At 42.4% G+C, this 23277-nt stretch overlaps 2 protein-coding genes across 3 annotated transcripts in view; both read left to right on the forward strand.

Annotated features, from left to right (window-relative positions):
* Positions 1 to 8928, forward strand: part of RPRD2 (regulation of nuclear pre-mRNA domain containing 2) — a 140242-nt gene extending 131314 nt beyond the window's left edge. The window contains exons 9-11 of one of the 2 annotated variants that reach the window (XM_085850061.1): positions 948 to 1094; positions 1261 to 1503; positions 6232 to 8928. In XM_085850061.1, coding sequence (XP_085706187.1) covers positions 948 to 1094; positions 1261 to 1503; positions 6232 to 6242 — 401 coding nt within the window. In that variant the 3' untranslated portion in view covers positions 6243 to 8928. Of the gene's footprint in view, positions 1 to 947; positions 1095 to 1260; positions 4760 to 6231 lie in introns of those variants that run through there. The other variant, XM_085850060.1, reaches the window with a different exon arrangement.
* Positions 8929 to 10655: 1727 nt separating this feature from the next.
* LOC147015382 (threonine--tRNA ligase 1, cytoplasmic-like) overlaps positions 10656 to 23277 on the forward strand; it is a 74562-nt gene continuing 61940 nt past the window's right edge. Inside the window, exon 1 of the mRNA XM_085850062.1 lies at positions 10656 to 10886. Within this exon, the coding sequence (XP_085706188.1) occupies positions 10668 to 10886 (219 nt within the window). The 5' untranslated portion in view covers positions 10656 to 10667. The remainder of the gene's footprint in view (positions 10887 to 23277) is intronic.

Here is a 23277-nt window from a genome sequence, read left to right on the forward strand (position 1 = left end):
CCCTACTGAGCACAACTTCATTTCATTCCGTCGGCTTGCAACAACTGTGTGTCCATCCCCCGGCCTGCCAGAAAACATCATCTTGCAAATCTTAAGGCTGAACTTCCCAACCAGTTTCCTTCCTCCAAGTCATGGTGTCTCCTTGTCAAGCCTGTCTCTGGTGTATTCTCTCCCGACATCCCCTCCCTCTCTTCAACCAACATTACTGCAGACTCTGCTCAAGATAAGGCAGAATGTTTAAACACTGTTTGCTTCCACCTCTCATGTACCAACCTATTTCGCTTTGTCACATCTTACCCCCTCAAACCAACTGTCTCCTGACCTTTGTATCCTTCTCACGCGAGAGGATAGAGGAAGCTCTGTCTGGCCTTGACGCTGCTTTGGTGATATGCTCCGGTGGCATTGGTGCCGATTTTCTCAAATCTTTCTCTTCCGTTCTTACTTCCCCTTTATCTGACCTATTCAGTCTGTCCTCCTTTGGCTGCCTCCCGTTGGCCTGGAACTGAGCCAACATCTCTCCCATCTTCAAGAAGGGTGAAAAATACGGATCCTATCAACCACAGACTAGTAAACTAACTTCCAGTTGCAAGCAAAGATATGGAATCCATTACTGCTGCTAATTTCAAATATTTCCTGTTTTCAAACAGCCTGATCTCTGATCATCAATCTGGATTTTGTCCTGGTCACTCAACTCTGGATATGCTGCTGCTCCCCTCTCTCAGCAATGGTTTAGTCCTTGAATCTCAAAACATTGGTCAGGAACATCTCCTTAGACATGTCACTGATCTGATCTGGAATGCTTGAAGAAAAGGTTGCTTCATCTTGCTGGCACCATTAATTTTTTTTGGTTAGCAAATTATTAATGCTTTTCTTTTGCCTGTATTCTTCCAATATTTTGTGCACTGCATTCCTTAGTTTTTGTTCATAATAAAATGTATTCCTTGCAGATGCACTGTTGTTGAACAAGGAGCAAACTCCAAGCCAAGATGCCATGAATCCTGAGACTCGTGATCTGCAAGAGCATCAGGGAAGCAAAGATGATACGTCACCTTGTGGTGATACTGGACCTGGATCTCATATCGGCACGATGCAAGGTAAGCACTTTTTGCAATGTCTCACCACTGTGATGGATATTTATCTCGACTATTTTTAGTTAAATGTGTTCACACAAGATTAACTATGTATGTTAACATCTTTCTCTCCCTCCACCCCTCACTTTCCTTTCCCTTTTTTTCACCTGACATAACTCCCTTCCCATAGGTCTTGCTAACTTATTGAATGCTGTCAGCCAAGCAAGCAAGGAGCCTCGATTGGTGGAGGATTCCACAAGTATCCAGAGTTCCCAGCCTGCCTTGCGACATGTTCAGCAAGCTGGAAATCAACTTTGGAAATTGGCCTGGGATGAATCGATTCCTGATAGCCCTGCCTCTCCGGATGTGGCCCAGCGTGGCCCCAGCAAAGCACAAGAGCCCCACCCTTCAGTTGATACTGGGTGGGCTTCAGGTAGTAGCTTCTTATCAGAACAACCTCACAGTCCCACAGCAAAAGAACAGGTGCATAACAAACCTTTGTGCTCAGATGAACTTCCTTCTGACAGCCTGGAGCAAAGAATAAACAGCTTCCTCCAGGGAAACCCTAATTTTAAGCCCTTAGAACTTGATCTTTCAACAGTAGTTGCGAGCAGCAGTCCATGCAAACCAGATGTCTCTGCCACTATGCAGTCCCCTGTTATGGAAAGGCCTCAGCCTATCCCATGCCTGGGTATGGACAATCCATCACCTATTCCTTGCATTAATACTGGAAGGCAAATACCGTTCTTGCTTCCTGACAAGATTTCTCTAAGTCCTAATCTCTTGGGGCTAACAGATATGCCAGACGACAGTGTTGGGTCTGTTACTGATGATAGAAACTGTGGTACGCCGACTCAGGATGAACCGGCAGATGTTGGCCCACCATCTTCACAACAGCCCTCAAGCTCAGCAGTTTCTATGCATGAGTGGTCGCAGCCACCTGTCGCATTAAGCCAAACCATTATTTCAGCATCTGACCAGTACCACCCATCAGGTGGAGGTGACATCAGCCCCATCATGAAAGGATGCTTATCGCCAGCTGCATATTTTACAAATCAGGAAACCTCTATATTTGAGCAACGTCAGCAAGGTGTATCTATCCCTCAGAATCTCCTTCGTTTGATGGATATGTGCAGCAGAAAAAACAAGTATGAACCTAGTCCACTGCCTGCTACTGAGTTAGACAGAGGCAGTACTGCTGCTCATTCTGACCAGTGGTCTACTCAGGTCCAAACACCGAGCCATTCATCTCAGGAAGACCGGTTAGGTGGTCCTTCTGTCACCTATTCCATTCCTGCCACATCTTCCTTTACTTCTTCTTCATCATACTTGCCCCATAATCTGCCCAACCTATCTTCAGTCAGTCAAACTGTTTCCCTCAATATAGAATCCTCCAAATCAAATGTCCATTTTCAAGGTCATTTGCAGCATCCCCCTCAACATCCCCCTCAACATCCCCCTCAACATCCCTCCAATGAAAGTCCTGATGTCAGAGCACCTTGTGATTCTGGTAAAATATCTCAAGGTTATGATTTGCATGAAGGGCTTCTCCCACCCCTTCCTCCTCCTCCCCCTCCCCCTCTCCCTCCTCTCCCTCCTCCTCCATTTATGGCTCCTCTCTTTCCATTCTTAGCAAGCAGTGTAGCAAAATCTCCTTTTGTTGCAACAAGCCAGAGTTTCATGCAGAGCTCTCTTTCATCCAGACCACTTGCCTCAACTTTCCTGCCTTGTACACATGACAACACAATGTCTACCCCTGTTGTACAATCATCTATAGCACAATCTGTCCCACTAACACCTCCCCTTTTGCCTATTCCCTTGCCAGAGATATTGAACATACCACCTCCACCCCTAATCCCTCCCCCCCCTTCTTCACCACATAATGTTCCTCCATTGCCAAGCTCTGGAAATAACCTGCTATTGCCCCCACCACCTCCAGGGCTTCCCAATTTTCCTCCATTGCCAATTCATCCTTCCCAAATTCCCCAAGGGGTTGGCCAGGTGCCAATATCGCCTCGACCACAGCATTTATCTGCTCGCTTTGCCATGGGTTCTCCCCTACCGAGAGGCCCAATTCCTATGCAACATGATGGTCCTCCTCGCAGTCCTTTCTTAGGAGTGCGTTCATGGCATCGTGACTATCCTTCAGAGCCAAAAACTGCTCTGCTGGATTCCGATTACGAGCGCATCCCTGTTGGTTGTCGGGACTCGGGCACGAGTGTGAAGCATAATACAACTAAAAGTCCTGTGCACATGCAGAATGTTTCGAGTGAAGAAGTGCATCCAAGGGAATCTGTTCATTTGAGCAGCAGCTCCTTGCACTCGTCTGAGAGGATGCACAAATCTCAGAATGTGGAGGCAACAGGTGGAGGAGCAGATTCAGTCAGTAGAGGTGGATTCAAAGGAGAAAGAGGTGAACTGGAGCATGATAAGGATGAAAGATGTTTGCCAACTTCATTCCAAGCCTCGAGAGAGCAACACAAGTGGCCATCAAATCAACAGCATAGCAATTACCATCAACATCACCACTTAGGTAACATACCAGACAGTGGTCGTGGGCGGATGAGAATGCCGTCATCGCCACCATATCAACATACACTGCTCACAACACCCACATCACACCTGAGCTCAAGACACGTGATTATGGCTGATGGTCGGTTCCCCAGGCCTGAGTTTTATCCTCAACGTCCCCCTCCTGATAGGGCACAGTTTAGGGGCAGTTGGAAAAGGCCACCATACCCTTTTGTTTCCCAACCACACTTACCACCAAAACGGCCCTTCTTACCACATTACAGGTATTGATGCAGTGATTGATGGCGATAAATAGAAAATGAAGCAAAAAGTCTCCTTGCTGTGGTGTCCTTTTGTGTGTCATTATGGTTGTCATGCAGCAATTTCCATTTTATTTCTGAACGAGATTCAAGTGATATGCAGCACAGCCTGACACACGTGTTTTCACTCTTCACATGCCCTGCTGAGATATAAAACATGTGTATATATATATATATATTTTTCAAAAACGACTTGCGTGGGAAAAATATTTCTCTCCTTTGCCACCTCAATGTGAAGAATTTATTGTTTATTTTTTTCTTTTCTCATGTCCTGCTGTTTGATCAAGTCGTTTTTGTTTGAAAACCTTCAGCTGCAAGATTGCAAATCTACCCCCACCCAGCCACTCCAACCCCACCCGAAAGTAGAAGTGCTCTACATTTCCACGTATTTGATTTTGCAGTCCGATGGTCTAGTAACTCCACTGGGTAGCCTTGCTTTTTTAACGACAGAGCTTTTACACTGCTAGGGTGTGTTGTGCTCATTTCATCGATACTTGAAATGTTATTTACCCACATGCGAGTTATTAGATCAACAGTTGATGCTGTGAACAGCTTCATTTTGCTGACTGTAAATATGTTTGCACACCATTTTCGAATTCTGCTTTTGTCAAGGATGCTCATTAGCTTCTTCTCCCATTCATTTGGAATGCATCACATTTATTAAAGTACGATGTTATGTCTGGTATTACAGTTTAGTGCATTATGGTGCATTTTGTGCATAGTTTGAAAAATATAGCAGTTCTTCCAACGAGTATTGATACAGCATTGTGTTTCCAATGCTTATTTGAATTTGGAATTCTTATGGCCAAGTAAAAAAAAAATAAAAAATAAAATGCCAGCGCTTCTCATTGCCATCCAGCCCAATTTTATTGTACATGGCAAAAAAGTCTCTTCCTGGATATTGAATTTGTTTCGACCATAATTTCCTGCATGCATTGCTGGAATTATCCATAAAACTTAAACTTATTATGCAGATATATATATATGTTTATTTATATATATATATATATATATATATATATATTTCTTTTCTGTACCATACATACTCTTCAAAGAGCGTTTGTGCTGCCAAAGCAGTTTCTTGGCAGGGGTTATATTGGGTGGTTTGCCATTGCCTTCCCAGCATTGTTTGTGCTCTATCCCTTAAACTGCATCACATTTGTGACCCTCCAGTACAAAACCAGTCGGAAGTCACAAAAATTCAATATTGGGTTTATTTGAAAGCCCATAAAATAAGCTTCACAACGGTGTATCATACATGGTGGTCCGTCACAAACTGACCGAGATATCTTACGATGAAGTTTTACAACACACGTTATTGGAAAATCGAAATAACCAGATATTAGCTTCTGGAGTTTGAGAAACAAAGTCCTTAGCAACGTATACCAGCAATAGTTTCTCAAACTTCATAAGCTAATATCCGGTTATTTCGATTTTCCCAATAACGTGTGTTGTAAAACTTCATCGTAAGATATCTCGGTCAGTTTGTGATGGACTACCATGTATGATACACCGTTGTGAAGCTTATTTAATGGGCTTTCAAATAAACCCAATAACTCAATATTGCATTTTTGCAACTTCCGACTGGTTTTGTACTGGAGGGTCACATTTATCAAGCAAGGAAGCAGCACATACCATTTTTAATGTGTTTATTTATGACTTGACCAGGGTATAACCATTACACCACCAGGTCTGATCATATAAATATGTGGAAGGGAATCCATTTATGGTTCAATTTACAATATCCAGTATTTGTCGAGCTCACCTCTCCACCTTTTGGCTTCCCTTCCTTGATTATATGGCTGGCATAACGTGGCCTCGAGGTATGCACACTTGCCGCTCAATTGTCTAGCCTGGGTTGGGATCTGACCCAGCTATAAACTTTCATCCCGGTTTTCACAAGCAGGGTGAATCGTCGGTGTGTGTGTGTCATCCATAAACTGGGCGTCCTGTCTGTGAAGAGTGGGTGAGCTATTGTCAGTACCATGACGAAATTCCAAATTCCTGCCATAACCATTGTTGGGAAGGCAGTGGCAAAAACCACCCAGCATAACCCTTGTTAAGAAACTGCTTTGGTAACAGAGTATTGTGTGTGTGTGTATTATTGGGGGGGGGGGGGGTGCAATCCTCAACTTTTCTTGGTGTAGATCTGATTCTCAGAACAGGGTTACAAGTTGTCTCGTCTACATTTCCATATGGTGACTCAATATTTAATTGTCCTATTCGAGAAAGATATGTGGAGGTGGCCTTGAAGGATTGCTACTGTGGATTCGTCATTTAATTGAAAGTAAATTACCCTCTCAATTATTGTCTCTGTGCTCCTGTGGCAGTGGGACTATAAATCAATATCAACCACCAGTGGACGCAGTGGCATCAACACGGTCAAGACAGCATACTGATGTTGAGAGCATCCTGATACAGACAATTCAAGCACATGATGGATCTCCATCGATCAAGAACATGATCCTCCGACTTACTTAGCTTTGCTTTAAAAAAACAAATAAATGAATACATAATCGCTGTACTATTTTTGTGGGCATAATGAGAAGCGACCAATTATGTTTTATTTTTATTTATTTTTCTTACTTGGCCTGGGGCACCAAAACACAATCTTCATGTAAATTTGAACCAATTCCACACGTATTGTACAGAAAAAGATGGTGTGTGGGTGAGACCCATCACACCACTTCAAGACTTGCGATCGAGCTGGTCAGAGAAAATGTTGATGCCAGTATGATGTTTTGTACAACAGTGCTGCTCGGTCTCAACTTGTTGCATATATTGCCATTCTGTAATATTTCATTAATTCGATTTTGTTTTCTTGCATCACTTTTGAAATCAACTTGTTCTCACACTTAAGCCAGGAGAAAATGATCTCTCGTATTGCTTGTAATCCTGCTCTAAAGAAGAGGTGTTTTAGCCATTCATTGCACCATACATCTCCTCGACACTGTCACTACCAAAATAATCTCACCTACTACCTTATACAGGGCCTGTGTATTTCGGGTCATTTAAATGCATGGCATTGGATCCATTGGAGCATAGTTTAAATAATAATAATAATTTCACAATGCTTGAAGGTCTTCAATGTCGTACATGGAAAATAAGAGACTGTAAAGTGGCCAGTGACGTGTTTCACTCCCTGCGGATCTTTTGTCAAGGGTGGTACGAGCCATTTGCATGGAATGAAAGTCGTTCTTGACAGAAGAGCTAATTCATGTCACTGTATATTCAATGAGTTTTAAATTTTTTTGCATCGTTGACCTGGGGTTCAAGTCTTTAAGTTGTTAGTGCAGGTGCATGATATGATGGTTTAAAACTCACGATTGTAACCTTTTGCTCATCACAATATGTTGAACGCTTGGATTCAGTCTCCAATAACTTTTTGACCTTGGTAATCTGATGGTACTGTGAAAAAACATATTCTTTGGGCTTGCGATAATTGGGGCAAAAGGGGGGGGGGTTCACTTGCATATTGCACACATCGGGGGTGGTGAAAAAGTTGAAAATAATTGTCAGAGGGAATGAGGGGAAAACAAAGGCATGAGAGTTGTGATCGTGGTGCGAGAGAATGGTTTGGTGAGGCCGTGTGAGATGGGTTCAAATCCACCAGAGTGCGCCACTGTGTAAGATTTTGCTTTTGAAAGCTGAGTTCAGCCCAAGCGAATTTCCATGTCTCGATTGGATTGTTGATGATAGAGAAGTGACGGTTTTAGTAATGACCTTCAGAGAGGGAGAGCTGCATCAGCTCCACTTCGTGGTTGTCTCATTTTCCTGAGAGCACCTTGAGATGAACACCAAAAACAGAGCTGCTCTCCATTTCCCAACCTTTTAAAGTTTATATATGTGTTAAATGTTTTGGGAGTGTGTGTGCGTGTGTTGTTCAAAGAAGAGTTTGCACACAAGTCATGTGCATGGCAAAAAACCATGGCAGACAATTGACCAGTACATGTAGTAAATGGGATGTGAACCTCATTTCTGAGTTTCACGAGCCAGTGGTGGGGAGAACATTCGACCAGGAAACCTTTCTCCCCTCACTTGTATTCGCTTTGGGAGGTGTGGGCAGCACTGCCTTTGGCCATCCCAAGTTGCCCAAAGGACAATGCGACACAAAGTGGAGTTGGTACATGTTCACAAGGCACGTTGAGTCGGCAGAAGCCGAGTTCGCCAAACAAGCACTTTCCAGCCTTTCTCCCTAAGTTTGAAGGTATCAAAATGTGAATGTATTGATTGTTCAAAGCACAGTAAAATGTAGTGGAGTGCAATGGAACGGAAGTGACATTTGATCTTATGAATGTAGACTTGGGCAATGTGGAAACTGCGGATTTCTAAAATGATTTATTGTCTACACTTTAAGATTTTGCCAATTAAAAAAAAAAGTATATATTCAAATAATTGGAAAGAATTGTGATAGTCCCATGAGTTTATTTAATATTCATTAGGGAGAATATCCGTTTAAATCACCAGACACTCGATCACAATTCCTTTTTAAATCGGAGTGTTCATCACAAAAATATAAATCACAGGAATCCTTTTAGAAAAACCCTCTGAAGGGATTTGATGATCCCTTCCCTCACTCCCCTGGTCCTACCCCAACCATACCGCTACCTAACTCCCATACTACTCCTGCTCCCCTCACTCCCCTGGTCCTACCCCAACCATACCGCTACCTAACTCCCATACTACTCCCTCTCCCCTCACTCCCCTGGTCCTACCCCAACCATACCGCTACCTAACTCCCATACTACTCCTGCTCCCCTCACTCCCCTGGTCCTACCCCAACCATACCGCTACCTCACTCCCATACTACTCCCTCTCCCCTCACTCCCTGACCCTACCCCAACCATACCACTCCCTCACTCCCTAGCCCAACCCCAACCATACCGCTACCTAACTCCCATACTACTCCCTCTCCCCTCACTCCCTGGCCCTACCCCAACCATACCACTACCTCACTCCTTGGCCCGACCCCAACCATATCACCCCACTCCCATACTACTCCCTCTCCCCCAGCCCTCCCCCAACAATACAGCTACCTCACTCCTTGGCCCTACCCCAGTCCTATCGCCCGACTCCACCTCCTCCCGTCCCTCTCCTCCCACTCCCTCCCGTCCCTCTCCTCCCACTCCCTCCCGTCCCTCTCCTCCCACTCCCTCCCGTCCCTCTCCTCCCACTCCCTCCCGTCCCTCTCCTCCCACTCCCTCCCGTCCCTCTCCTCCCACTCCCTCCCGTCCCTCTCCTCCCACTCCCTCCCGTCCCTCTCCTCCCACTCCCTCCCGTCCCTCTCCTCCCACTCCCTCCCGTCCCTCTCCTCCCACTCCCTCCCGTCCCTCTCCTCCCACTCCCTCCCGTCCCTCTCCTCCCACTCCCTCCCGTCCCTCTCCTCCCACTCCCTCCCGTCCCTCTCCTCCCACTCCCTCCCGCCCCTCTCCTCCCACTCCCTCCCGTCCCTCTCCTCCCACTCCCTCCCGTCCCTCTCCTCCCACTCCACCATAAATACACCTGAAATGTTATTTTAAAGGATAACGACGCACAACGGAACGGACCCATCCGTTTATATCTTGAGATGTCACGTGCAACCCTTTGAGGTGATCCAGAGCAATGCACGTGGTATATTTACCAGGTGTTCAAGACAACATGAGCTTAATGTTGAAAACTTTTTAACTTTGCAAACCAAGCACAGTTTCCGTTGATTCGTCGTCGTCGTCTTGCTCGGGTTACATACGAACTGTAATATCTTCCAGTTCCAGCAAAGCAGGAATCCCAGGCGTTTGCTTTTGAAAGCCCCGTTCGCGTCAAGAACACCTGTATAAATGACGTCATAGACGTGGAGGGCTCGCCCCGCCTCCTAACGTTTGAACACTGTTACTGCAAAATTCCAAACGCTTGCACTTCTGTGTTACTGTACCTGGACTTGGGTTCACCTGGTCCGTTACTTGGACTTCCCAAGTCGTGGTACCGGTTAAAGGATTACTGCTCGTCATGAAACGTCCTGAAATTAAAAACAACCACCGTTTTACCTGTACAAACGTTCCTTCTTGCTGTGCCTCGTTTCTCCACACCACGTGACCATTGAGGGAAATGTGGATCCTTTTTATTTTACCTGTCGTTCTTTAAACCGACTTGTTGAACTTTCCCAAAGGAATACGAACTCGTCCGATTTCCTATTGACAGAATTGGCAAAAACCTATTAACATCACTCACTCACTCACTCACTCACTCACTCACTCACTCACTCACTCACTCACTCACTCACTCACTCACACACATAACGTTTTCGAATCACATTGCTGGAGTCCAAAGTGCAAATCCGTGTACGATGTTACCGATTGCCATGATGGAGGTCCACCATCATGGTCTTGAGTCAAGGGTACATTGGTTTTGTGGTTTGTTTTGAGGGATGTGCAAGGACGGGGACGTTGGGAGCTCGATTTGGTCCCCGATTGTTATTTATTAATTATTATTTCCCCCCCCCCCCCCAATTTTGTATGTCGTTTTTTTTCCTTGTTTGGTTGTTATTGGTAAAATTAATTTATTCTTGAATCGCCAATCGGTCTTGGCCGAGCAATCTCGTCCTCGGTGTGCACTTGTGTAGGTGAGATCGTGCGATCAATGGCAATCTGTGATGTGCATGCAATGTAGCGGTGAACGGAGGCTGTTTGTGTGTGTGGGGGGCATTCCCCAGGTTATCATCTTGTGGCTCCATATTCCCACACGGTCTTCCACCCCTCCCCCGCCCCTCCTCCCCTTCCAGTAACGTGCGATCATGGCCGGCGCACTCGCTGCCAAGCTGCGGGCCCAGGACGCCCAAGCTCGGGCTCTGGTCGTCTCTGTGGCCGAAGTGCGCCGTGAACTGGAGCGCCGCGACTGGGCCACGCTGCAGCCGCTCACGGACCACAAGCGCAGGCTCGAGTACCGCTTGCTGCACCTGAGGCGAAGCTTGGACGTCGAGCTGGCGTGCGGTTCCGACCGGGCCTGTGTCGGGGTGAGTATACCGGGAGGTAGGGCTATCTGGGATCGGAGGGATGGAGTGTGGGGGCGATGAGGGAGGAGTTCGGACCCTCTGCTGGGCACTTTGAGGGGTGTAGCACCACCACTTGTTAGGCGTGAAATGCGAATGGGAAATTGAGAGACGTTAGCTCGCAGCCCGTTCAGCATGAAATTGATGTCCATTTCATGTACCTAATGATGTTGTGTCCATTCCAAAAACGCCTTTATTACTTGGCGAAAAATATATACAGTATATACAGGGGGCTGCAAAAGTAGGTATACAGTCATGAAAAACAAAACGTGCGCACAAAACATTTTATTGATTATACAAGCATATCAATAATAACATACCAATAATAAACATCAATAATAAACATATCAATAATACATCAATAATAACATATCAATAATAACATACCAATAATAAACATATCAATAATAAACATAATATACCAATAATAATAACATACCAATAATAAACATATCAATAATATACCAATAATAATAACATACCAATAATAAACATACCAATAATAACATATCAATAACAAACATATTAATAATATACCAATAATAATATACCAATAATAACATACCAATAATAAACATATCAATAACATACCAATAATAAACAATAACATACCAATAATAAACAATAACATACCAATAATAAACATAAACATACCAATAATAAACATATCAATAACATACCAATAATAAACATATCAATAATATACCAATAATAATAACATACCAATAATAAACATACCAATAATAACATATCAATAACAAACATATTAATAATATACCAATAATAACATACCAATAATAAACATACCAATAATAAACATATCAATAACATACCAATAATAAACAATAACATACCAATAATAAACAATAACATACCAATAATAAACATAAACATACCAATAATAAACATATCAATAACATACCAATAATAAACATTAATAACATACCAATAATAAACATAAACATACCAATTTTGAAAATAATAATAACATACCAATAATAAACATTAATAACATACCAATAATGAACATACCAATAATAACATACCAATAATAGAACCAGTAATAAACATACCAATAATAACATATCAATAATAAACATTAATAATAACATCAATAATAAACATACCAATAATAAACATATCAATAATAACATATCAATAATAATGAACATTAATAATAACATACCAATAATAACATACCAATAATAAACATATCAATAATAAACATGAATAATAACATACCAATAATTAACATATCAATAATAACATACCAATAATAATGAACATTAATAATAACATGCCAATAATAACATACCAATAATAAACATATCAATAATAAACATGAATAATAACATACCAATAATTAACATATCAATAACATACCAATAATAAACATTAATAACATACCAATAATAAACATAAACATACCAATTATGAAAATAATAATAATAAACATTAATAACATACCAATAATGAACATACCAATAATAACATAATAATAAACAATAATAACATACCAATAATAACAGAACCAGTAATAAACATACCAATAATAACATATCAATAATAAACAATAATAACATCAATAATAAACATACCAATAATAAACATATCAATAATAACATACCAATAATAATGAACATTAATAATAACATACCAATAATAACATACCAATAATAAACATCAATAATAAACATGAATAATAACATACCAATAATTAACATATAAATAATAACATACCAATAATAATGAACATTAATAATAACATGCCAATAATAACATACCAATAATAAACATATCAATAATAAACATGAATAATTAACATACCAATAATTAACATATCAATAATAAACATATCAATAATAACATACCAATAATAAACATATCAATAATAAACAATAATAACATACCAAAATAAAATTATTAAAAATGGTAATAATGATTTTAATGGATTCAATAAATTCTAGTATTAAATGAATCCTAGCACCACTATTATAATACTGGTAACACTGGTATAATCCTTACTGTATAGCTACTTTTGCAGCCCCCTGTATATCGCCAAGTATGTTGGTCTGTAGCGTTTGTCTGTTTGTCACATGATTTTTGTCCACAGTTTTCAAGCAGTCGTTCTGAATTGTTTTGTGTATGTCGGTGACTGGCCAACTGGCTTAATTGTTGTGAAGAATGGAATCCGGATTTGAGGAATTTTATATATTTTTTGTCAATGATTCTTCACCATTTGAGAGTAGCCTGGTGTTGGCTCAGTGGTTTGGGTGGTGGCTTGGGATCCGAGGGTCCTGAGTTCAAGCCCCGTCGGCCGCTGAATTAACACACCAGGGGGTTGACCCAGCCTATCATCCTTCTGAGGTCGGCGAAATGAGTACCAGTTCCAGTGTGTGTACTGGTACAGGGGCACTGCATCAGCAACGCAGTCACGCTTCAACAAATGATAGCTACCCCGGCAGCTAAGCAGCCATACGACCACCACCACCATTTGAGAGATCAGGCCAAAAATGATACATAGCACAATGTCTCAAAAGTTTATGGATGAATTTGGATGACACTTTGTGGACAGGTTGGGTGTGTGATTTGGACAAATCGATTCAATTTCCTGAATATCCCAATCTGGATTCGAGTTATTTAATTATAACATGATTCTTCACCAATGAGCGATAAGGCTCAAAACGATATTGTATGATATCTCAAAAAATCTGTCTTGCTATCCTGGCAAATCTCACACCCTCACTCTGTCTCTCCGAAAGGACCATCTGGAACCCCCCCCCCCCCACATCTACTTTCTCAACAACCCTCTTGAATGTTCAAATATTTGAAGGAATTGGACCTTCGTAAGTACCAGCATGAAATTTGGTACATGCGTAAATACGTATCACAGCAACATTTTAAGATATGGAGCCACCTCCAAAGTTACCTCCCATGATTGTGGTGGCCATTTTACAAAATGGCCGACAGGTATACAGAGGTTTCCACTGTTAATTATATTAAAAATCATTTTAAGTGAATTTATCTGGCTACAAATACGAATGAAACTAAGCATATATATATATATATATATATATATATATATATATATATATATATATATATATATATATATATATATATACATACACACACATCGTCATATATCATCATTATATTTTGTTGTATTTCTTTATCTTTGTTATTTTGTATATTATTATATAATAAGTTATGATTTATAGAGTAATCGTTTTTTGAAAACTGTACGGGCAGATATCCAATCATTAAGAACTTGAGCTATATAGCAGAGGTAAACTTTTTATCTACCACCAAGACGATTTGGAAACATAATTACAGCAATTATACATATAATTAATTGTCCACATCTTCTGGGGGTAAAGAACAGAATAACCCGTGAATGGAAAAATATAGGCGCCAATTTTGGGCTATTTCAATGTACATGTTTGAATTATTTATGAACTGTGACTTACCAAAAAAAGCAACAAAGTAATCAAATACAATATAAAATACAATAAACTGAATTCAAATTGGCTAACCCTGTATCAGGGTGCTGGGTCCTGGGGATCCTGTCCTGTGATTTTTTTCTTGAATTTTTTTTTGTCAAAAATCTGTCAAAACCATATGATTTGGGTACCCGGTAATTGTGGCACTCAGATCTTTGACATAGGTCATAGAGCTAACAGAAACCAATAATATTAAACAATTCCTTTATTACAGGAAGTTATTACATATTAACGCATGCTTCAAGTTCTAAGAATGCCAAATTGCCCTTTGCATGCACTCTGATTTTCGTAGCAAACACGTCAAAATACGTCCTGCTTGCAGCAGAGACCAAAGGGGATTTCACAACAAAAATACGGTTCCATCTTCAAACATCACAATTTACACCATTACTCACACATAGTGCGGTACATGGCAAAGCTGTCTTTATACATTTGCAATGGCTAACACACCTTTGTCTACACCCACAGCGAATAAGCTCTCTGGCTGAGGTGCTAAATTCAAGCAACTTGGTCCAAAAGGGTTTCCAGTTCGCTGGATCCTACCAACCCCACTTCCCAGGAGAAGGTAAATCCATGATGGCATGCAGTGACTTCCCCCAACAAAATCCACCCTGGTAAATAGCTCTTCTGACATGTTGTTCTAGGGCTGCCCTTGTGGGAGGAATCGCATCCATAGCTCTCCCTTTCTTTGTGAACAGTTCCTGGCATGCATCATCAATTGTTTCAGCATTACTTGTGTGGTCATACAAGTAAATTGTAAACTTTTCAGGCATTTTGAAGTGGTTATCGGATAGGTCATCAGGTCCTTTTGAGAGTGCGAGAAAAGTATGTCACTTCTTCACACAACCTCCACATCTCCCATGCAGTTCTCTTGCCATGGGTATAGAATGATGACACTATCACATCCTGTGTAGACATGGAAGAATGGCAGTGCTTCAGATTTCAATGGTCCAAGGTATGTAATGATTTCATGGACAGGAATATATCTGAATGACTTTGCTGTTCCAAACGCAATCCATATCTTGGGTATTGAAAGCTCAGCAACAGGTAAAACAACATCTGTATCCACTGTATGGATAGTGATGTGCTTGTAGCCCTGTCATACTGCGTCTGCAAGGTGGAGGACCATTCTCGTATCAGCTTCCTCATGATCACACGGGGATAAAAAGCTGATATCCCGTTCCCTATTGCAGACGACACTGCGCCCATCGGTGCTTATAATTTCTTTCTCCGTGGAATGTTGTGCAACGTATCCGACCAAGAACGTAAACAGCTCTTTCTTATTCTCGTCAAGTCTTCGGAATTCCTGCCAATTTCCTGCGCCGGACTCCTTTACCGCGTTTCATCCTTGTCTGGGCCTTCAGACTATTATCCAGGTACTGATCCCATACGATGTCAAAGCGACTCACATTTTGGAGTTGGCAATCCAAATATGGAATGAATACCTTCAAGGCATAATCCTCAAATGTTGTAATTGCAATTGGCTTTAGGATATTCACCATTGCAACACCATCAATAATGATAACATCAAAGTTTGGTCTGTCACAGGTAACTTCAATGCTTTTCTCAAGACACTGCATGAGATCAGACTTGCTTCCTTGCCGCAGCTTACCTAAAAAGGACAGCGCTGGTGGACATGCCTGATTTTCATGTTGAGAGAACTCACTTATGTTTCCATCTCTAGACTGGCAAGCAATATACAGCCTTGAAAAAAGGGAACAATCACTCTTGAGAGATGACAGTTGTACGCTTGCTTTAGATTTTTCTCTGGGAGATGGTCGGATGAACAGAGACAATTTGTTCTTTTTGATTGGTTCTGGTATTGAAGTAGACCTTTCGATAAGTCGGTCTTTCATAAAGGTTTCATACTATTTCTGTCCTAAATCTTCTGCATTGTAGATAGCCTCCACAACAGATGAATCTGCAATATGCCTTGTGTCTAATCTCATTAAATCATGGCTCATCTCTGTAAATGGATTTCCCATTTCTTCCAAGGCATTACATAAATTACTGACTTGCCGAACAAAGGTTTCCTGTGTAGCTTTATTCTGCTCATGGTGTTTGGTAACATGGCTTATTCTTTTGTTTGGCCTTTCTATGGAAGCCTCAAATTCTGCAGTTACTCTTACAATTTCTGGGCCAGCAACCATCCAACGCCTCAGTGCATCTGGATTTTGAGCCATGCATGCCTCTTCTGTGCTCTACTAAGTTTTGTACAATTAAACTTCATGTAACATGATTTATGCCACTTTGCTTGGTGGCCTGCAAGAGTCTTCTCTATCCCAGATCCTTCATCGAGGTTCCCTACATCTATGGGGATGGGCAGCTCACCAATTTCACTGTAACTAATGATATTCCTTGCTAATGTGGAATACCCTTGACCAGCACTCGGTCTTTTGGATTGTGCAGGACATTGTAAAATTTCTGGGGATATCTGCTGACAAAGTACACAAATATTCCTGTCGATCTCTTTTTTGGTGTTTCTTTACTTGCACTAATATAAGTCATTGGGTCGAACAGTTTATGGCTTTTAGTAGACTTCATTATGTGTGTATCTTCTAATCTTCACACATCTGCAACTGTACAAAAAGAAATTAGAAAACTGATTAAATACTAGATGCATTAAAACGTATTAAAAATTCCAAACCAAATTCTCAGAGACTATCAGAGACTGTCTCTAGTTGTTCACACAGTCACGTGAAATACAATGCAACTCAAAGATATCTAACACAAATTCAGAGATCTACGGCCGTAATGTTAATAATAGCTCAGTTTGCATATCCCAGATGTAAAACGATTCAAAACCCAACAAAAAATTTCATTACCAAAGACTATTTGGTCATCTGGAATCACATATATTATATATAGTAGAAAATTTTGTCCGCCATCTTGGAAAATGGCGGCTGCAGCAAGGGGAGGAAACTTTTCAGGTGGCTCCATATCTGAAATTAATTGCATGACAACTCTACCAGCGTGCAAAAATCCCATGCTTGTACGTAAAATAGCCCAATTCTCTCAAATATTTGCCCCACTAGAAGAAAGTCCTTTCATTCAAGCTTTTGGGTCTCACGAGCTGCCATGATCTTTCCAGGGAAAGCCACATCTCTAAGCTGGCCTCCAAAGCCAGTCGCCGTCTGGGCATCCTACATTGTGCGAAGTCCTTCCTTGGCACACCTGAGCTCCTGACCATGTACAAAGCTTTCATCTGCAGTCTGATGGAGTACTGCTCCCGCCCCTCCTCTGGGGTGGTGCTCCTGCCTCACACCTCGCTTGACTTCATGCTGTGGAAACCAAGGCTTTTAGGATCATTGCCATCTCCCACAATGAAACTCAGTCTTTGGGTCTCTCACCGGAGGCAGGTCGGTGGGTGGTCTTTCTGTCTTCTATCGTCTTCTCTCCGGCCTTGCTCCCCCCCTGCTCTGTCTGTGATCTGCCCCCCCTCTATTTCCTCAGGGCGCTCAAGGTCCGCCAAAAAACCCTTCTGGTGAAACTGCCAAAATGGAGAATCACTGCTCACCTTCATTTTTTCATTCCTCTTGTTTTCCCGCCTTTGGAACAATCTCCCACACTCTGTTCAATCCCATTCTTCCCTCCAGGTCTTCAAAACAGCTGTTCCCCACCATCTTTTATCTTCCCCATCCTAAACCATGATCTTTTTCACCCCTATTAATCCACCCTAAACCCACCTCCTTCAAATTCCCTGTTTTTCTTCCTGAAAGCCCCTGTAGTACCATCTTGTTTACTCTGTGTACCCTGCTTCATCCCTGTTGTCTTTGTTCCCCATTATTTGTGCTTCCCTCTTCTGCCCCTCTTGTCTCCTGCCTTGTTATGTTTCTGTGTATTGGCTCTTACATGAGCCTTGACTTTGTATACAAAAAAAAGTTGTCGACAGACTCGGATGAAACTTGGTGGACGTGTTGGGTGTGTGACAAGGACGAATTGATTCAATTTCGGTGAAGATCCGGATCCGAGAATTTTCAAGTGATTCTTCACCGTTGTATTCATTTATTTCAAGGGGCACCGATATATCGCGCAATATCTCAAAATGTTATGGATGGATTCCGCCAAAACTTGGTGTGCAGTTTGGAAGTGCGACGAGAAAGAATTGATTCGATTTTGTTTGAAGATGTGAATCCAGTTCTGGATACGAGAATTATTTCATTTTTAACTGATTCTTCACCCTTGAGATGGGGCTAAAAACGATATTGCATGATATCTCAAAAAGTTGTGGACAAATTCAGGTGAAACTTGGTGGACATGTTGGGTGTGTGACAAGGAAGAAGGAAGTATTGATTCTATTTTCGTGAAGATCCGAATCCAGATCCGGATTGACTTCACTGTTGAGAAATAGGGCCAAAAACGATATGCTGCACAATATCTCAAAAGGTTATTGATGGATTCTGCAGAAACTTTGTGGACAGGTTGGGTGTGAGACGAGGACGCATTGGTTCAATGTTGGTGAATAATTTTTTAAGAGACGAGGATTCTGAATCCGGATCCGGATACTATAATTTTTTTAAGCGATTCGTCACCATCAAGAGATGGGGCCAAAACTGATGTGCATATATTTAGCATGATGTCTCAAAAAGTTGTGGACGAGTTATGACACACTAGGTTGATGACCTGGTTAAGTGACAAGAAGAAGCCGATTAAATTTTCGTTCAGCTCCGAATCCAGATCCGGCCTATCAGTGGATACAAAATGTAAACTCTTCAGCCTGGTGGAGGTATGTGCTCTACCAAGTGCTGTTCTGTTTTGCCATGTGTCACTGAGTAATTTTTCATTTATTTGCTTTTTTGTTGGTGTATGCATGAAAAACAACTCCACCAAATCCAACCAAATGTTGCATGTTGCTAAAGGGTACCCCAAGTATGTTTTTTGTCTGTAACATATCTGAGAGGTGGTTTAAGGTTGGGGAAACACCCCAATTCTCTCAAAGGAATGTGTATCCTATAGCGCCACCTGGTGCTAGCCATTATTATACATCATCTTCAACAATCTATAATCCACAAGTAATCAAAACATTTTTAAAATGCAAAAGGATGTTGGGATGTTACTCCAAAAAGTATGTGAACAAGATAATGATGGTCACGAGGTGTGTGTGTGTGTGTGTGTGTGTGTGTGTGTGTGTGTGTGTGTGTGTGTGTGTGTGTGTGTGTGTGTGTGTGTGTGTGTGTGTGTGTGTGTGTGTGTGTCCCAAAAGACCTTTAAATTACACTTTTTTTATCGTGTATCCAGGCTGTAGACAGGACCCCAGGGACCAAAAGCACCCATAGGACCCATGCGGACCCTGATACCAAAAAGACCCCGAAGACCTAAAAGGCCTTTTGACCCTTAAGATCTTTTAAGACTGTGTAGACCCTGAAGGCCCTAGAGACAGTTACATCCTTTTGAACCCATGGACCTCTAAGAACCTTTAGATCCTCTTCACGACCATTTAAAACTCCAAAGACCCTTGGACTCTTTCTACCCTTTCGACCTTCACACCTTTCAGATCTTTTAATACTCTGTAGACCCTTTTAAGACCCTTTAGACCTTGAATTGCACTCTTTAGACCCCTTTGACCTTTTAAGAACCTTAAGACCAATTTGACACTTTGGACACATTTAGACCTTTTCAGACCTTTCGAACTTTCGACCTTTGACCTTGACAACTTTTTAGACCCTTGACCTTCACACATTTACAATTAGACCATTTTGACCTTTCATTTGCAATTAACGACTATTCACGAAGTACATCATTCCATTTATTTGCCACACAAAATACACCACACAAGACAAGTCCTGGTGAGGGTCTGCAATGTGTGATTGCTCTTTCTTATTTGTCTTGTATTTTTCTTTTGTCTCTTTTTTTGCAATCGTTGGGGCTGCATTTGTTGCTGTTTTGGTTTGGTGTGTGACATCTGCTATTGGCACCTGTTTTTGCAAGTTTTTTGCAAGGTGAGTGAGAGATACCTTTTCTGGTTTGTTGTGTTCATGCTTGTGTACAAATTGTATTCGGTAATCTGTTGAACTTTTTACGTACTCTGCTAATCTGAGTCGTCGCTCTGTGCACTTTATTGAGTTACATTGGGCCGCCTCCTCCTCCTATCCTCGGCAGGCACATTCTCGAGATGCATTGATTTTTGTAGAACATTTTGTGGATAGTGAGCAGTTTCCTTTTTCTAATGTCTAATTTTTTTTTTTTTTGTATACCTTGTCGAGGCTCGTATGAGAGCTAACACACAACTCACAGCAAGGGGGCATGAGACAAGAGGGGCAGGAGTGGAAGGGACAAAACAGTGGGGAACAGACACATTAGGTGAACTGTGGAAGGGAGAGGGATGGGGATGGGACGGGGAACATGGCGAAGAGAAGATGGACATTACAGGGACTTTCAGGAAGGAAAGCAGGGGAATTGAAGGAAGTGGGCTTGGGTGGATTACCGGGGGTAGAAAAGATCGAGGATTTGGATGGGGGAAGATAAGAGGTGGTGGTGAACAGCTGTTTTGCAAGCCTGGAGGTAAGAATGGGAAAGAATAGAGTGAGGAAGTTTATTCCAAAGGCGGGAAAAAAGAGGAATGTAAGAGTGAAGATGAGCAGTGATTCGTGATTTTGGTAGTTTTACCAGAAGGGAGTTGTTGACGGACCTTGAGCGCCCTGTGGAAATGTGGTGGGGACAAATCTCAGAGTGAGCAAGGGGGGCAAGGCTGGAGAGGAGTCGGTAGAAGACAGAAAGACCACCGACCAACCTGCGGTGATTGAGTGAGAGGCCCAAAGACTCAGCTTCATTGCGGGAGATGCCGATGATCTTAAATGCCCTGGTTTCGATAGCGTGAAGCCGAGAAAGGTGGGAGGCAGGAGCACCAGCCCAGAGGGGAGAGCAGTACTCCATCAGGCTACGGACAAAAGCTTTGTAAGTGGTCAGGAGCTCAAGAGGGCCGAGGAAAGACTTTGCACGACGGAGGATTCCCAGTCGGTGACTGGCTTTTGAGGCGAGGTTGGAAATGTGACTTTCCCAGGAAAGGTCATGGCAGATAGTGAGACCCAGAAGCTTGAAAGGAAAGACTTCTTCCAGAGGATTGTTGAGAAAGTGGATGAGGGGGTTTTCTAAACGGTCCTTTCGAAGAGACATAGTGAGAGTGTGAGATTTGTCCGGATTGAAAGACATGTTCCACGTGTTGGACCAGTTTGTGATTTTATCCAGATCTGCAGTGAGCGAAGAAGCTGCTGCTTGCCGGTCTGAGGGATGACAGATGGTACGGCAGAGGGTGGAGTCGTCGGCAAAGAGAAATAGAGGATTTTCCAGAGAGTCCGAGAGATCATTGATGAAAACCAGAAAAAGAACAGGGCCCAGAACGCTACCTTGAGGAACTCCAGCCTGCACAGGAAGAGGGGATGAAAGAACTCCATTTAGGGCCACACGTTGACTGCGACAGGAGAGGAAGTCTGCGAGCCATGAGTGGAGATGGCCTTGAATACCATGGGAAGAGAGTTTGGTGAGTAGGGCAGGGTGCCAGACTGTGTCAAAAGCACGTGATATGTCCAGGGATACGGCTCGGATTTCCTGTCTGGCATTGAGGACCTCCATCCATTGATGGGAGAGCAGAGCAGCATATCCAGGGTAGAGTGACCTGGTCTGAAACCAAATTGATGATTGGAAATCAAGCCATTGGAGAAGAGGAATGATTTCATGTCTGAAGCGATAATGGATTCCATCACCTTGCTGATGATTGGGAGAAGGCTGATTGGTCTGAAGTTACAGGGATCTGTTTTTGCACCTTTTTATGCAGGGCAGTGATGTTAGCAGATTTCCAAGCAGATGGCAGATGACCTTGGGCAAATGAGAGGGTGAATAGAACAGAGAGAGGGTGAGCAAGAGCAGAAGAGCAGGCTTTGAGGACACGTGGGCTGATGCCGTCTGGACCGGTTGCAGAATCTGACTCGAGGTTTGAAAGGAAGCTCTCCACCTTGTCAGGAGAAAAGGATACAGAGTCCAGGGACAGTTGGGTGCGACTGGGTAAAGTGGGTAGAGAAAGTGATGGGTTTAGGACACAAGATTTAGCTGCAAACACCGAGTTTAGACATTCAACTTTATCACGTGTGGAATCAGCAGTGCGGCCATTTGAGGTAAGGGAGGGGATGGAGGGGGAACATACACCAGAAACAGATTTGATTAAACGCCACCAGGATTTTGAGGAGGGAGAGAGGTTTGAGAGTTCAGACTTGAGATGAGAAAGATGTTGTTTTCTGGCTCTCCTGAGGGTAAATACACACTTGTTCCGAGCTTTGTGGAAGTGTGGTTTGTGTTTCTGTGTGAAGTGTGAAGTGTTTCTGCTTGTGGCTTGTTTACTATTTCTCAGCTGTATTGGAACACTAGTACTGCTAGTTGGTTTATGGTAGAGGCTTGTGGAAGAGCAATTACACAGAACAAATTGGGACACAACATCACAAAGGGAACAGCAGGAAAAAGGGGAAACAACAATAGCAGGACAGAGAGAGAAATTAGTCGTAGATGGACAAACCACGGATGCAACTAATGATAATGGGTAAGGGAGAACACAAAGGGTGGACAATATGGAAACGTAAGCCAAATTGTTCTTTGACCAGTTTGTGATTTTGTCAAGATCTGATGAGAGGAAAGCTGCTGCCTGCCAATCTGTCAGAAGGATGAGAGATGTCATGGTAGTGTGTGGAGTCATCAGCAAAGTGATAAAGAGGATTTTCCAGAGTCAGTGAGATCATTAACGAAGATTAGGAATAATATGGGGCCGAGAACACTGCCTTGGGGTACTACAGCCTTGGGGGCCCCTGTGACCCTTTGTTCAGAGTTGTTTTTTTAAAATACTCTCCAACACACCCGCCCCATCGTGC

This window comes from Eptatretus burgeri, chromosome 12 (genome assembly GCF_056783735.1).
Source record: "Eptatretus burgeri isolate ZD-2024b chromosome 12, Ebu_testis_v1, whole genome shotgun sequence".
NCBI lineage: Eukaryota > Metazoa > Chordata > Myxini > Myxiniformes > Myxinidae > Eptatretus > Eptatretus burgeri.